The sequence below is a fragment of the Notothenia rossii genome (genome assembly GCF_949606895.1).
Source record: "Notothenia rossii genome assembly, chromosome: 4".
In the NCBI taxonomy this organism is placed as follows: Eukaryota; Metazoa; Chordata; class Actinopteri; order Perciformes; family Nototheniidae; genus Notothenia; species Notothenia rossii.
The window spans coordinates 16301485-16318173 of record NC_136902.1 but is presented as its reverse complement, the minus strand read 5'-3'; the positions used below and the strand labels follow the sequence as shown (position 1 = coordinate 16318173).

General features: G+C 39.4%; 2 protein-coding genes across 5 annotated transcripts; one reads left to right on the top strand and one right to left on the bottom strand.

The window, feature by feature from the left end:
• Positions 1-2069: 2069 nt before the first annotated feature.
• Positions 2070-5442, top strand: fmodb (fibromodulin b; the record flags this gene model as incomplete). Its single annotated transcript, XM_079675895.1, has 2 exons — positions 2070-2958; positions 4017-5442. 2 exons carry the CDS (start codon positions 2070-2072, stop codon positions 4166-4168), a joined length of 1041 nt encoding a protein of 346 aa, XP_079532021.1. The 3' UTR covers positions 4169-5442.
• Positions 5443-5590: 148 nt separating this feature from the next.
• On the bottom strand, positions 5591-15464 carry csf1b (colony stimulating factor 1b (macrophage)). Of its 4 annotated transcripts, none has more exons than XM_079675897.1 (9): positions 15080-15464; positions 13321-13434; positions 13154-13216; positions 12857-13027; positions 12487-12688; positions 12269-12405; positions 7066-7109; positions 6941-6978; positions 5591-6782 (listed from the first exon to the last, which is right to left on the bottom strand). In XM_079675897.1, the coding sequence occupies exons 1-8, from the start codon at positions 15119-15121 to the stop codon at positions 6942-6944; spliced, it is 810 nt and encodes a 269-aa protein (XP_079532023.1). In that variant the 5' UTR covers positions 15122-15464; the 3' UTR covers positions 5591-6782; position 6941. The 4 variants fall into 4 exon arrangements, with proteins under 4 accessions (XP_079532023.1, XP_079532025.1, XP_079532022.1 ...); XM_079675899.1 differs by having other exon boundaries at positions 6941-6975; positions 15080-15462; XM_079675896.1 differs by having other exon boundaries at positions 5591-6786; positions 15080-15461.
• Between the last annotated feature and the right edge of the window lie 1225 nt (positions 15465-16689).

The window sequence follows — 16689 nt, the reverse complement described above, 5'->3', positions numbered from 1 at the left end:
AACAAACGGTTAGAAATGTCTATTGAGACATTTGACAATTAGTTGGCAATCTAATCGTGACATTTTGTTCCAATGAACACAAAGCCAATGTTATGGCAGTCTATCCAATAACGTGTCAAGAATTATGTAGAGCCAGGATGCTATTGCTCAAAATGTTGTAATCTATCTAAGAAAATGAAATTGGAAATGAACGGCAAATGGACCAAATGATGTTGAGATCCAATATTGTCCTTAATATTGGTTTCATGTACATACGATACTTAAAACTCAACCATTTAAAGAATTCACTAGCAGAACATAGACAAATATGTTTTAAGTAGCATGTTTTAAAGCATTACATTACTGTAAAATCAATCATGACAAGAAAATAATCAAATGTTTTACCTTATGGTAAAGCGCACAACAGCAGGACACCTCAGAGATGATTGTTTAGTGCATGCTGTCATATTATTGTGGCTATGTTGGATTTTCTGGCTGAAGTTGGATAAATTCATGAATGACGCGCAGACAGAGTGTATTGCATCAAACATGTTGCTTTAATTACAAGACAATATTTATTTAATCGTTTTTTGCATCCTGTTTTAATTCAGACTGTCGTTGTGGCACATTCGGAGAATTACAATGTGGATTGCAGAGGGATAAATGAGAAATCCAGCATCAGATTTCAAAGGAACAATTGTTTTTTCTGGAAACTTTTTGTTTCCCCTACCAAATACTGGTAATTTTGATATATTTGTGATGAAGAACTTTCATTTATAATTACAAGGCCTTGCCTTGCCTAATCCTAGCACAGTTCAGAACACATGCAACACTTCTTTAATAGAGGTTCATGTAATAGATTGGGAGGATTTAAATATTTGTATGTTCTCATTAAACATGATGAGTTGGTTGTCGGCCAAATAATGTGATTTAACTAAAAACCTATTAAGTATTTTATATAAAGGGTTCCCATGTGTATCCTGAGGTCCCCTTTCCTCTCATAAAATGTTTTTGTGATTGAAGTCTTTACATGCTGAACAACTTTTATTTAAACAAACCCTTCGTCTTGAACTTCTTCAGAAAAACCTGGAAGGCACATTGGGTAAGAGAAACGTAATCCTTGCATCTCTGCTCCAATTTTTCTGCTCCTATGGAAGGGGTGAACGGCGAGGCCCATTCATACATGACAATCTGCTAATGGGAAACCTGCCTGCAGGCACCAGCACAAACACATGTTACATTTCTCCAGAGTTTGAACACTGTAATTGATGAAATGGGTGAGTACCTGAAACAGTCAGAAGAAAGAGACCGAAAAATGAAAAACATGTTTTAGGAGAATTATTGTGGACAAATAACAGGGTTTGTCAAACTTGTTTTCATGATGAAACATATAGTCAATTATTGACAAAGGCCTTCTACAATGTAAGGATTGGATTATAAACTTTAACAAAGCTCTATTGTTTCATTTAAGTTGAAACACACCATTAATTACAGCGTCTAGATCCTTGTTTCTAAAGAAATCTATAGCATAACCCCCCACTCTCTCCATAACCTTTATACGAGTACACTTCACAGCAAGCCAGCTTTCAAGTGGTAGTGCTAATGATAAGGCATGACATACTAAAGGTAAACAAGGCTGTAAAAAAGCAGATGTTTGCTCCACTTCCCAGATGGGATTAATATTGACATGGCTGGAGGTGATATATTATGGTATAGGCTTTACATGCAAGCTGAAAAATGTATGGCCTCTAATGAGAGTGTGTGGCTGGGGCTGCAGCTATACGTTGAAAGGGGATATAGTTAGTCTTTTCTGAGGAAAACACAGACGCGCAAGCAAGAAAGGAGACATCCTCTCTGATCAACCAAGCGGTAAGTGTACTGAACTTATATATATATAGACATTTTTATTTATTACTTACATTTAAAGATTAGAGCCAAGAGTAGTGGATCTTAAATGGTTGAACAAGCATATTTCAGTAATAGCTACAAAACATCTCCTATTATCAGTGTTTTTGGGATTAAGAAATATCCTAAAGTTGACTTTATATCAATTTTAAATATTTTTCTTTCTTGGTTTTCTTACAGTGATCATGCAGACATTGGTGCTTCTCCTTATTCTAGGAATAGTGGATCAAAGCATCAGCCAGAATTACAGCCAGTTCAAGTGGCTGTCCTATCTGCGAGGGCGCTGGAGGCATGCCGCCTGGCAGGCTGTGGATGTCGACTGCCCACTGGAATGCGACTGCCCCTCAACCTTCCCCACAGCTATGTTCTGTCAAAACCGCAACCTTCAGCATGTTCCATACGTCCCCTCATACATTAAGTATGTCTACCTGCACCGGAACAAGATCACAGGCATCAAAGACGGGGTTTTTGATAATGCTACCAGCTTGATCTGGGTCGTGCTGTTTCAAAACCAGCTAGACTCAGACAAAATCGGCAAGAACATCTTCAGCAAGCTCAAGCACCTGGACCGGCTCCTCTTGGATCACAATGAGCTCACACGTGTGCCTCCTAACTTGCCAAACTCCATCACAGACCTGCGACTTGGTCACAACAAGATCTCAAAGATCCCCTCCAACTCATTTGAGGGGATGGTTAACCTCGCCACCCTTGAGCTCCAAGCAAATGTCATTGAGGATGTTGGAGGTATGTTGAAGGGACTAAAGGCTCTGACCTTGCTGGATATGAAGAAAAACAAGCTGAGTAAAATCCCAGACCACCTCCCAGAGCGGCTGCAGCAGCTCTACCTGGATTTTAATCAAATACAGAGTGTGCCGGCAGGCTTTCTCACCATGAATCCCAGACTGCAGTTTGTCCGCTTGGCTCATAACAAGCTGACTGATAAAGGACTTCCATCCAATGTATTCAATGTCAGCACGCTGGTTGAGCTTGACCTTTCTTTCAATAAACTGGAGAAGATCCCTGTTGTTAGTAGAAACCTGGAGAACCTTTATCTACAAGCCAACAAGATCAAAGGTATGGACACACTAACTGAGACATATGAAATAAAAGTAAATAAGTTATCCTAAACATAGTCCCATTGGAAGAAAAAGAGTATTCTACACCTCAAAGAACTGTAATGCAGTTTGTATAACATGTTAGTAATAACTACACATTCCTTTTTAATGATTTTTATGATGAAACTAGTCTTAAGTTTCCTAAAAGTACATTTGAATGATTATTAAAAGTGCTGCGCTGATGTACGTAATGTATACAGTTTTACAGACCATTACGATTCATAAAAAATGTTGTACACGAAAAACTACTTAACTCATTTTTAATTGGGTTGGTTGGCAGAGCAGGATACACACTCTGTCACTCACTCAGTTCTGAGCCGAGCATTTTACAATACACTCGCTTCACAAATCATTAAAAGCTTGAATGTAGGAGGACAGTTTGAAAGCGTGATTTATAGAAAGTTTAGTGAGCCCAGAGACTCAATGTACTCTTGTTGCTCTTACTGACTTAAAGTGAAGTTTAGACATGCACAGGTTCACCCATATTGTTTATAGTATTCTTGTTTACACTGTAACATTTATCTGTACTATTTGGCAGTTCAACCTCCTAAAGCTTTATGTATTTTCTGTCGCCAAGCCGAAACATGATGTAACATTTTACATCACTTCTGGGCTGGGGACTGAGACTGCAACCAATCAGAACATTTCCAACCAATAGATGACAGAAACACACTTTTTAATGCTGCTTTCTCCTAGAGTTTTTCCTTAAACACATTTTTTATTGCAAGCCCACTCATAAAAAACTCCCAATAAAAAAACAAAAAACAAACAGAAAAAAAACAGTCATCACTGAGTTTAATCAAACAAGAGTAGCTTTAATATGGATTGTGAGAAATACAGCATCTCAGCCCTTCTCATAAAGACATACTTAAAATCCTATGTAGGAAATACAGCACAGCGGAACTCTGTTTAGTTTGGCGGTGTTTTGATGTGAACATCCCGGTTCCTGCCTGGAAAGTCTCACAGGACAGCCAGAACATGCAGCCTCCCTTCATATGTCTCTCTTGTGTCTTTCAGAGTTCTCCCTGAGCAGTTTCTGCAATACCATCGACATGACAAACTTCTCCAGTTTGAGAATGCTGCGATTGGATGCCAATGAGATCAGTGCCAAAGACATTCCTGCCGAGGCGCCCTACTGTTTGCGGCACGTTGGCTTTATTGAGGTTTAGCTCTTCCTGCGCTCTCTCTCTGATATCTCTTAACTCATCCGATGTCTTACTTCATCTGTTATCTCCCTCCAATCTCTCTTCACATGTCACTTTATTCAGCGTCAAAACGTATTTAAGACAATGCAGTGTTATAAAAGCCGTTTTCACAATCATAAACCCTTAACACAATTCCAGTATTAGTCAACGGGAAATACCAGAGTTGTATAATCACCTCTCCAGATGACAGGCATATGTATCACAAATACAACATATCCAAAGGCCAGATGACTGATATTCCTCTCCTCACACTGTTATATTATCAGATCCGGTATTCTGGCAAAAATAATAAGATCATCATAATAACCATGGAGGTTCTGCTTGTTGTCTGGAAACATATCACCTGTATAAAGCATCCTGTCATCAGCTAGTGATTCAATTTGGACCTTTGCCTCCACCATGTGGCACAAGGTGATAAAGCTGTAGATTAGGCAGCCAAGATTGTCATAATTAATAACGTTATTTGGCAAGGTCACATTCACTAATTAAAATGACAATGCCTTTTATAGTAAACAGTTTGAGTCTGTTTTCCACTGTTCGTCTGTTTTGATATTCTCATAATCAACATTAAAAGTTGTGTAACGTGTTTATGTCTACAGGTTAAACATGTGTATCCTCTGAATTATTCAAAGACAATTATGTATATTTCTATAATAGCTGCATCCTATGCTGTTGGGTTATTTAAGCTGTTTTGGTTACCTAAACACTGGCTTTTATATATTTATTGGGTGGTAACTTCTGAGCCAATGTGTACTCTAGCTAATGTCGGGATTTACAACATGAGAATTTGATGCAATTCAGTTTATATCCACTTAGCAAGAAAGTTAAGAATCATATCATTTGTGTGTAATTTAATTGTATCTTGTTCCCGACCACTTTATACTTATTATGAAATCTTAGGGAAAAAAAAAGGTCTTCAGATTTTTTTTGCCCTTTACTGTGATTTATTTGTAGCTGTAAAAAGTTATGTTTCCGCTAATTTGAAACGTAAAAGAAGCAAAGAGATTCGGGGAGAGAAAAAGGGCGGCAGCTCTTTTGACAACTTTAACTGGTCCAAGGCAGTTCCCATATATGTATTGTTGAAGACAACTTTCCTTTTCATTTTTGCACAGCTGCCATTAATACTCTTCAGAAAGGCACTAAATTGAATTATAGAAATATTTTCCTTGTTTTGTCATGGGTCAAAGTCTCGTGACGAAGAATGGATTACTGCTGGATTAAGTTGCACCCACTGATAAGCGGTAGCCTGTGAAATGAAGTGTGTTAGGGAAGATGATATATTGCTGGCTGTAGACGGTTTTGCAGCGGCTGTGGGGTAGAACTGTGTTGTTTTTTGTTCCTACACAGATTCTTCCAAAACAAAAAATACAGACCAGTACACATGCACATAATCACATGGTAATCTTTTACTGGTGTGGTCCTCTCCGAGACGAATACATTTCATTGCGAACTCAGACGTTATGCAATTTATGATTATAAAACAGGGCAGGACCATCTTTGAGTAAACATGAGTGAAAGTCATGACTACAGGAGGGAATGTACATGCACTGCCCTCCCTCCCTCCCTCCCTCCCTCCCTCTCTCTCTCCATGCGTTTCTTTCTGTCTCAAATGTCTTTATTGACCATATTGCAACACAGTTGAACATTGTACAAAATGTTATAACAGTGTTTTTCTTTCGGTCCATCCCACAATCTTTCTCAGTATTAACCTATTATGTGCCACTACCATGCAGTATTGATAAAATGTCATGCATGCATATGAGTAATGGATAGTAGCACATTATTCCCACCAACTCCTGCTGTCACGCCCTGTGCAGTGAAGACATGTCCTGTTTGCTGCAGCAGCCACTGGTGTGTATCTCAACCTCTCTGCCAGTAACAACAGCTCTATGTGTTTGATCATTAACAGAATATTCTCCATAGGACTCTTTGAAACCACACTGTTTTGTTATTTTTGGCCACAAGTTTTATAAGTTGGAAGGACTGCGTGTTGATCAACAATGTAGGCTGATAATGAGGTGAACTAGACAAAGCACTGACAAGACCCTTTGACATTGATAAAAAACATGTTTGACTCCCCATAAAGCGAGTCAAACTCAATATAGGCCAATATCACACTTAACGATTGATTTCCTGGTGCTCCTATGAATGCACTTTTTAACTACAACATGTGAGAGCATTATATGTTGTATTTTGTATTGATGGAACCTTTATTATCAATATTGTAATTGTATTGTCAAACTCATAAATAATTTGTGGAAATATTTGGAAAACAACAATACAAACAGTTGGTTAAGTTGTAGCAAATGGAGACACAATATTCAACATATATAACTAGTGTAAAAATAAAACTTTTTTTGTGAAATGATATCTGCAAATAGTTAATGCATAAACACAATATACATACCATATTATTCCAAATAAGGCCCATCTTTGCTCTAAGTCAAAACCAAGCTTCTGATTAAATAACTGAGCATGATACATTACACACAAAATACTGATATTAAAAAGCGTTCGGACGGACGAAATGTGCAGCTTCACGAGTGCTCCTTCTGCAGCTGCAGCGATGTGTTCTTTGCTGCCTGTGGAAAGAGTAAAATAAGAATGAAAAAGAGGGATGTGCACTGCAGTAATATTTAAAACTATGGCTGACACAGGTGTTTGTGTAAGACGTTAATCATGATCCAGCTCCCGCCGTTTAACTCTCAGAAACCCTTTGAGGTAGGTGATACTCACATTATTGTTGCTCCATCTCTATCTCCTTATGGTCTCTGCTTCAATCCAGATGACAAATGAATGCATAAGGATTAGTGCAAAAAAAGACAGATGAGTTTGAATTCCCATGTTAATTGTGTTCTTACCTTGAATGTGTATACGATCTTGATCTGTGAGGGTTTTGAGTTCTCTGTTTCGGAAAGAAAATACTTTATTAAATAATTCCAATTCCAAGGACAAATGATGAGTTACTTTAGAGCCATTCACAGAGTAACATTTGTTTTATATTGAAATAGGTTAACTATTTGCAAACAATACTCCTTAGTTCAGTGTGATGCAAATGATTGATAGAGTAATGGGTCAAAAATGATTAAGAGAATATAAAACAATATTATACATAAAATGACAGGGCAGTGAAAGGTTGTTCTGTGTGATGTAAAACCATTTCCATGGGTTATTCAATATTATTTTACCACCGTGAAAACGTGTTATTATTGAAATATCCACTGCTGTAATTCCCAGCTGCTACACAGGCTCACATCTCCTTATCGCATCCTTGCTAACCTTTAGACCTCAGAAATCGGGAGCATTTAAAAAGGCAAAATGGGGGGGGTGCTAGTGGATCGCCGGAGCTGTTAGATTAACATTAACATGCTTATTGTAGTTGTAAGTGCACTGCCTTGCGGCCTGTAGCACCGTCCTTGATGGAGCATATGTGTGGGCTGGACCTGTATTTTACAGGAAAGGAGTGAGCAGAGAGTAGAGTAGTTGTCAATTCTTGTTCTGTTTTCTGTGAATATCTGCCTCACCCTCTCAGACTTTGAGTTGCGCGCGCTACTAAAGAAACGTGTTACCATGGAAACCAAACAATGGTGTAGCTGTATTAAAGTCTGAGTGGAAACAGTCGTGTTTAAATCTGATTTTTTCAGAAATGCGGGAGAAATATGACCCCGGGAGGAAACCGGGAGAGGGCAATGAAATCGGGAGTTTCCCGCGAAAATCGGGAGGGTTGACAAGTATGCCTTAACGGTGTAAACTAACATCGTTTGATCACCACCTTTCAAATGTACAGTAGCTGAGTGTTTCACAGTCAAAATAAGTTTGGAGCATCACTTCAAATTCTTGGGAAGGAGATGTTTGCCTAACCCCCTACACAGGGCCGTCCCTGGCCAATATGAGGCCCCACGCAAAGTTCTATGATCAGGCCCTCTGTTCCGCGAGCGTCGACGGGGTGCTAGTGAAGCCTCGCAGCGGCGAAACCGTGCCGCGCCAAACTGATTGCGCCGCATAAGCGCATAGTTGCGCCGCATTTTCGGCTCAGTTGAGGCCCCCTACGCAAAGTGAGGCACCACGCAGTCTGCATGATCGGCCTGTAAGAAGGGACGGCCCTGCCTGTAGGCAAAGCAAATATACATAGTTCCTTATATCCAGGGCCGTTTCTTCCTATAGGCGGACTATGCAGATGCATAGGGCCCCCCAAAAGCTAGAAACGGCCCTGCTTATATCAAACGGTGGGGTGCTAAACCAAAGTGCGTCATGGGCAGTGTTGGGACTAACGCGTTACAAAGCAACGCCGTTATAGTTACTGTGATTTAAATGGGTGCGTTACTGCGTTACATTATGTGATGGAACTGAACCGAATCTCCCTGCGGATGTAACTTCCAGGCGAATACAGCGATGTCCTCTCACAGTAACATGGAAAAGTGAAAGTAACCAGAGAGGCGTGATGATTGGTTAACGCGGGGTAACATTTCAGGGTAAGCCAATCAGAGACAGAGTTGGGCGGGTCTTGCCTTATGGGGAAAATATACACACACGAACACTTGCTAATGCTAACACACACACACACACACACACACACACACACACACACACACACACACACACACACACACACACACACACACACACACACACACACACACGGCAACGTCCACCACCAGCACACACACACACAATGGCAGATGCAAGTATCAGCGAGAGCAGCAGCGCATTTGCAACTTGGAAATATAACCACTATTTTCAATTTGTGGGGATAAAGGACGCAAAAAAGCTTACGGCAAAATGTAAACTGTGTGCAGGACAGAAAGCATTGTCCACATCGAATAACAGCAATGCCAATCTCCTGAAGCACCTAACTAATGTACATGGGTCTATAAAACTAGTTGCCAAAGACCCCACCGTCTCAACCAATGTCTTAACATATATTTTGTGTTGTATTTTTCCACTACATTTCGTAATGATAATTGCTACAATGATGGGAAGTTGTCTTTTCTCTTACTGTGCCACAGAACAACACAAAAAGTTGTATTTTTATTGTTATTATTTTTAAAGTAAAGTAACTTGTTACTAGTTACTTTTATAATTTAGTAACTAATAAAGTAACTAGTTACTTTTGAGAGCAGTAACTATAACTATTACTAGTTACTTTTTAAAGTAACTTGCCCAACACTGGTCATGCGTCACTGTCATGACGATCCTTGACGAAACTGTGCAGTAGTGATGAAAATTGTGTTTTAAAAGATACGCTTTGTTTCTCTCCAAGTGTTAAAACATGCCGTATGTTTGGCTCCTGTGTGGATCTTCATGCAGCTATAGGCTTGCTTCCAGTAATGCTTCGATTTGCCACATTGCCTGAAGGTGTGGAGGTGGACAGGGCTAGCATGTATCAGAGAAGGTTTACAATTCACAGCCAAGTTTCACTGATACACTTTCTCACAAAGCTCATGTTGTTTCCACTTTTACAATACAGCCTCATCTTAACATCTGCTTTAGCACTCATTAGTTCCACTTAATGGACTACTTGCACATATTATTGGAAAACACAGATGGCCATCGACAAACAAAAATAATTACACAGTTAATTCTGATCATCTTAACACTATAGCTGCATGTAAGACACCATTAAAACAAGTTTACGGGCATCTGACCTAATTTGACCTTTGGAAAACAAATACAGCAACTGGAACATGCAAGAAACTGCAAGTTTCACTAACAATCTTGACATAAATGTATCTGTGCCAAAGGGATTTGTAATTTCCAACTTCCTCATACAAAATGTGTAAGCCATTGCATCCATCTGTTGTCACATATTCTCATTGAGCACACAGATGATGTTAATTAAAGTCAGAGTGGGGGCAGTGCTTGAAGTTTAGGAAGTTGGCATGTACCAACTCCGTGAAAACAAAAAGCAGCTCAGACAAGAAATAAGACAAAAAATAATAGCAGTATTTACTAGCAGTAACTAATAATAATATATCAGCACTTTATTGCAATCACTCTCTGTGAATGTTTATACACTGCGGCATCCCTCATTCTCTGCCACCTGTAATATGCCACTTAATTGAAGTCACTTAAACAAGGATATTGGCAATACATTCTTCAAATGACAGTCAACCCTTCCTGCTCTTTCAAGCCTGGCAATTCAAGGATTAATTGGATTGCACTCTGGACCAAACAGGATCAGTTAACGATGGGAATGTCTCTTCCCCCTTCCTTATTTGAATGAATCAACTGCAGCATTTTCTGTGGTCTTTGGTGTCCAAAACAAAGCATTTCACCAATGCCCCATAATGCAGGCCTACGTGGTGCACATTAAGTTTTATGTCTATTGAATACTGCTAAGTGTTTCAGTACTTCCCAAAGATCTAGATGTGTAGGATTTCAGCTATAATCAAAACCCATGTTTGAGAAACAAGCTTCTGACTAAAAATGGAGCCATTTGTTTTCCATTAACTCACCACTGTGAAGCTCTAATGTGATTTAATTCTGAGAGTCCCTGATGTATGCTTCCCTCAGTTCTGGTGTAATGTAATTAAACTTTGGACTAAACTAAATTGTGCAAGGCAAGGCATGTTTATTTATGTAGCACTTTTCTGTATGTGACAATTAAAAGTGCTTTACAAAACAAATTAAAATACTTTTTAGGAATAAATACAGTAAAAACACATTATATAATGGCATTTTACAACAGGCATTACAAAGCAAAGATAATAAAATAATAAAAATAAACACCACAGGTATACAACATGTTTAAAAGGGACACTGTAGTTTGAATAGCAGGTACTAAAGTTATGTCCCACATACCAACATATTCATCACATGCATTTTAGGTATCAGCAATATTCCTGCAATATCAGTTCTATGGACTAAGAATCAGAGTTAGTCCCAAAGCACTTCACTTGGTTGCCAAATGTTTACTAAATATATACCTGGATGAGATGTAGAGTCCAAATTCTCGACCAGAAAGATCAATAAAATGGAAATGAAGGATGTGAAGTCAAATGTAGCTCATATAACTTTCCAAAGTAAAAAGAACACAAACATAGAGCAATTCTGTTTACCATTACCAAATACTTCTTGCCAATTTCAAAAGAAAACCAATCCCGGAATGTCGATAAAAACACTGTACTTTTCACAAGCACTTCAATCTAGCTGGTACTGTTTAAGGTCTTTTACTGAATTGAAATTGGTGAAATATTCAACTGACGACGACGAATAGTTGCATATAGGAGAAAGAGCACGAAAGAGTGATTCTGATATCTAGAGTGAGTCAAGCCTCCACTTTGTTATACTTAGTTTTTTACCAGCGAGGGGACGGCTCAGATGGTAAAGAAAAGATTATTCCCAGATTTCCCAAAGATTTGACGACGTTTTGGTTGGTTAGGACCTTGTTTAGCGATGACGAAGAATACCCCAGACTTTATAGACACTTCTATAAAGAATGCCACGTTGACCAAGAGATGTTTCTGCTTTTTTCTTATGTTTAACCGACAAACAGGCTTATACACATATTATTGCATTCCAGGGATCGCTTTTCCACCAGGATTTACCTGCAGCTTGTCCGTTTCATTTAATGGTTGCTGAGCTTTTGTTGTGTGTTCCTGATTTTGGTAGGGCATACATACAACCATTGTGGGTGTTGTAGTATTCATTTTGTCAAAGGATTTAGAATTTTTTTTAATACTAAAGTATGTACCTGCTTAATGAAGACGTACACGTAGAATCTGAGCCTCAGCCCATTAAAAACACTGATGAAATAAATAGGAAATAAAAACTAATGGTGCCATATTGTCCAAAATAAGAGAACAATAAATGAATGCATTCAATTGTTTTTGCAGACTTTTGTGCAAATAAGACTTCTGCTATCACCAGTTGGTCCAGTCTCCACCTTTTGTTGTTATGCTCAGTATTTTCTGTGAGGGAGAATTGTTACTTCTGCAAGAGGGAGTGCCAAGAGAGCACAGGCAGACTGCCAAGGCCTCTTTAAAGCAATATGATCAGAATGCATGGTATATTAAATCAGGAAATGCACAATTTAGAAATCAATCAAAACAGAAGCGCTGGTACCTTTTTGGTGATGAGACAATAGAGAGTGAGTATGAACAGCAGTCCTCCGCAGATAGAGACGATGATGAAGCCAAGCTTGTACAGGTCTTTGTCTACTCTTCTCGGTGAGCCCTTCACCGAGATCCTACCATAACTTTCTGTAGAAAAAGACATGTATTTTATGATCTCACCGGCTCCACACCTCCTCATCACAGCATATTAGCAGAAGAGATTCCTACCTGTAAAATATTCTGTAGGGGACTCTGTGTATAGCGTTGTGGTAGAGTCAAACATTTCTGTGTATTCATGCTGGCATCTCCAGTCTACTGGTGCATCGCTCGTTGTCACCAGTTCCCAGTAAACAGACAGCACCTCTGCAGCCTTCTGCAGAGCCTCTGAAGTAGACCCTCTGTAGAGCATCTCAAAACTCTCTGGCTTATCCTGCGGCACATACCGAGAAAAATACTTTAAATGTTTTCACAAGTATTGCAGATTTATCTCCTGGTGCTGGGCAGTTTCTCACATCACATATATCTTCTACATGGTTTGTATTATAGAACATTTAATCATTCAGTCCTAAACAGGGTGCACACAGGAACACACACTCACCTCAATCTCCTCATTAATCTGAGGCACACATTTCTGAGAGTAGATGTTGAGGATGAGCGCTCTCAGGGACTGAACATAGCCATCGTTGACTGAACCCCGATTGTATTTGAAGTGGGTGGTGAGGAGCTCAAAGATCCAGGGTAAAGCAGCTTTTACAAAGCAACATTTACTCTGTGGGAAATCAGAAAAAAAAGGTAATAAACTTGAACATGAATTTTAATGGAAAAGTTAGATAGTTGAAAGGTGAATCACAGGAATTGGAAGGAAAACAGTCCCATAAAACAAATGTTACCTTACCAAACTTCTCTGTTCTATGAATGTGTAGGATATCGTGCATCCACTTCTTAACTGGTTATCCATCTGCATGAATAAAAACAGGTAGATCTCAGCCCAGTTCAAGTAGAGCCACATTGTTTCTGATGCTGGTTCAACCAATGTGTTTCTAATCGTTTTTCAACACCTACCAGATGCCTGACTGTCAGCAGGTGTTCCCTCGTAATCGAGTGTCTGCATGGACCAGGGACTTCAGCCATAGTCAGAGGGAAGCTCAGGAAGATCAGTACACACAGACACTTTACCTGCAACCAACACAACCAATGAATTATCTTAATGTCAATCACATACTATCTTCCCTTTGAGGGGTTGGCTGACACACACACTTTCAAATTCACTCAGCTGGAAAGTAAACACATTCAAATGAAAAAGAAAATGACTCGATTATATAAGTAGATTATGCATGCTGAAATTGAAAAAGGAGGAATGTTCTCAACCAACAGTTCAAACATGGCAATTAGAGCCAATGAGACATCCTGACCTTAACCATTTCAACATGAGTGCACTCCACATGGTAGTCTCTCTTTGATTCTGTTTTCCCTCCCAAACCGTGATGATTTATTTTCTCAAACGGCTGTCTTATAAATGATTTTACAAGCAAACCTAACTGGAATTTACCCCGAGTGGTGCCAAAACACTTAAACAGTGAGCATCCAAGCAATGCCTACCGTTCAATCCAAAATGTACTTAACAATGTGTGGAAAGTGCAAAAGAAAAGCTGCTCAGTTACAGTAACAATAACACTTTCTTTCCACGCCTGAACTTGGGTTAGGTTTCGGCAATATGAGCAGCGCCTCTTCATTGCAACGCTAACGGTGATGTTTAACTGTGAGTGACCTGAAAGGAACCCTAGTCTGTGTTAGATAAGTTTCAGTTATGGTCAAACAGTGCCCTCTACCCTTGGATGCTTAGCAGGAGAGCAACACTCCTCCTGGAGCTGAGGATGCCTGCTACCAAGCACTTTTTGGCAGCTTGACCAGTAAAATGGGCTCCAGATGGACTTAATTATTTTAATGAGGATTAAAGCATGGTGACAAGAAAATGTTTCTCACACCGTTGGCAAAATGTCTGCAACGAAAGATATTCCTTGATAATGATCTCTCTGAATCGATTTAGTGTAGCTTCTGCAACAAACAGTCAGGACAGATGCCAGGGGAGCACTAAATTAAACAACTTTTATATGTTGTTTGATCAACTTCTGCGATGTATTAGGAAACAAAAGACAATTATTTAAAGGCTACAAGAGGTGATAAGTTTTCCTTTCATTCTTTTTTTTTTTGGTTACTTATACAATGCTGAACCGTACACTTTTGTTTAGATTTGTAAATGAATCAACATAAACATTTAATAGTTTCTGCGATGATGACGTTTTGTGATTTTATGTTATAGTTTGCTCCGGATACAAAATGAACTGAGCGTGCATGCAATTCAATCCATTGCCAGGACTCAAAGGAAAGCAAAAGACAATGTGTGCCGTTATGGTTTTATACTATTACAGCCAATGAAAAATAATCTGGTAAAGTGGCATCTGAAAGAACACAAAATAGTGATTCTCGCAGGAAAATAAGATGCTATGTTTTAAACTGAAGGACTATCATGCCAGTCTTTGTCTGTTATTGGAAACCCTATTGATGGTTAATGATAATTAAATCAATGTAATCTAATAAAACTATTAATGTGATTGGTACGAAGGAAATGCAGGACCACATGATGGAAATGTCACCTGTCACATGATTTGCTTTCTCTATGCTGTTCATGATCATTGTATTTAGATCAGTAAATAAAGCAAAAATGTAATTCACAGACATGCACAAAGCTGCGCTATTCTCTCCCTGCATTGACTGTGCGTGAATAGTAAGCAGCAGTGATTATAGAAAGGTTCTCACCTACCTTAACTTTGCTCTGAATCAGGGTTGACACGAGGATGGTCATCTGGTACGTGTTTGACAATGGAAAACACCAGACTCCTCTGTCACACACATTGAAGCAAAGAGATCCTTTTCATATATTCAGTTCCACTCCGGAGAAAATAATTTGCTGTAAAGTAAACTTGACACTTCGTCATGTGTCGATGTTCTTAAAGGCATTGCCTGATGTGCTCCTCCTAGGGTGAGTTCAAACCGAGACTAACTGTCGCAGTTGACATACAGCCGTTTTAAAGACCTCCCACCTCTCCTCTGTTCGACAAAATACAGGATCCTGGGCTGAAGTTGTTTCATGGGCAATTGGTTTCTGGATTGTAGGTTGATGGATAATGTATTTCTGTTGCAGCATGACAAATAAAGTTTTTGGGAGCTTGAAGTGTGATCACATCTGTTCTTCGTTCTAGAAACTCTATCTCTTGAAGGCAATTTGCATTTAAAACACTGGTTCACATATGCACTCTCAGAATAACCGTTTTGATCTTCTGGTTTCACTGCATTTATCTGACAGATGTAGTTACATGTTACTTTATCACTTGAGGCTCCTGTCCAAAATTAAACCGGTTTTTATCCTTTTTAGACTTTGAGCGTGTTATTCATGCCTTTGTTTCTACTCGTCTAGATTACTGTAATGAACTTTATGCCGGCCTAAACAAGTCCTTGCTGGCACACCTGTAGCTGTTACAAAACGCTGCGGCTTGGCTGTTTACAGGAACACGCAAGCATGAACACATATTCACACCTATTCTGGCTTCCCTCCACTGGCTTTCTGTCCATTTTAGAGTTCATTTTAAGATGTTATTTTTTGTTTTTAAATCGCTTAATGGGCTGGCCCCTCTGTACATCTCCAACCACCTAAAGGTGTACACTCCCTCAAGGGCTTTGAGGTCAGCTGATCAGCTGCTGCTAGTAGTCCCTAAAACCAAGAAAAAGTCCAGGAGACAGAGCCTTCTCAGCGGTAGCCCCCAGGCTCTGGAACGACCTGCCCCCCCATGTCAAATTGTCGCCCACCCTTCAAACTTTTAAGTCCCGCCTGAAGACCCACCTCTTTTCCCTCGCTTTCGAGTCGGTTTGACTAATGTTTTATCAATTTTTATGCTTTTATTGTCTGTCCATAGCCAGGGGCGGATCTAGAAAAATATTCATGGGGTGGCACGAGGGTGGCAGGAGATTTTGAGGGGGTGGCATCCCCTGGCAGAAGTATATGCTGATTTAATCCCAGTCATATCAATCAATGTTAACTTGGAAAGCCACAATATTGATATTTTAACTCAATAAAATTAGGCGACATTATTGTGGCACATCAGTAATTGTAAATGAAAATTAGTTAAATTAATTAATTAACATTTTAACTGAATGAGCTTGTTTCACTCTTCAGCGTCCACACGGTGGCGTGCGTTGAAGCTTGCCGGCGGGCGTGTCTGAAACTCGACCAACAACCAATCACATGAATCTCCCGCCCCGGACACACAAGCATGCGGTTTGATTGGCTAGAGCTTGTACTGGCATATGATTTGATTGGCTGACGCTTCCGTCGAAGCTTCAAAAGTTGAACATTGCTCAACTTTTTGTTGAAGC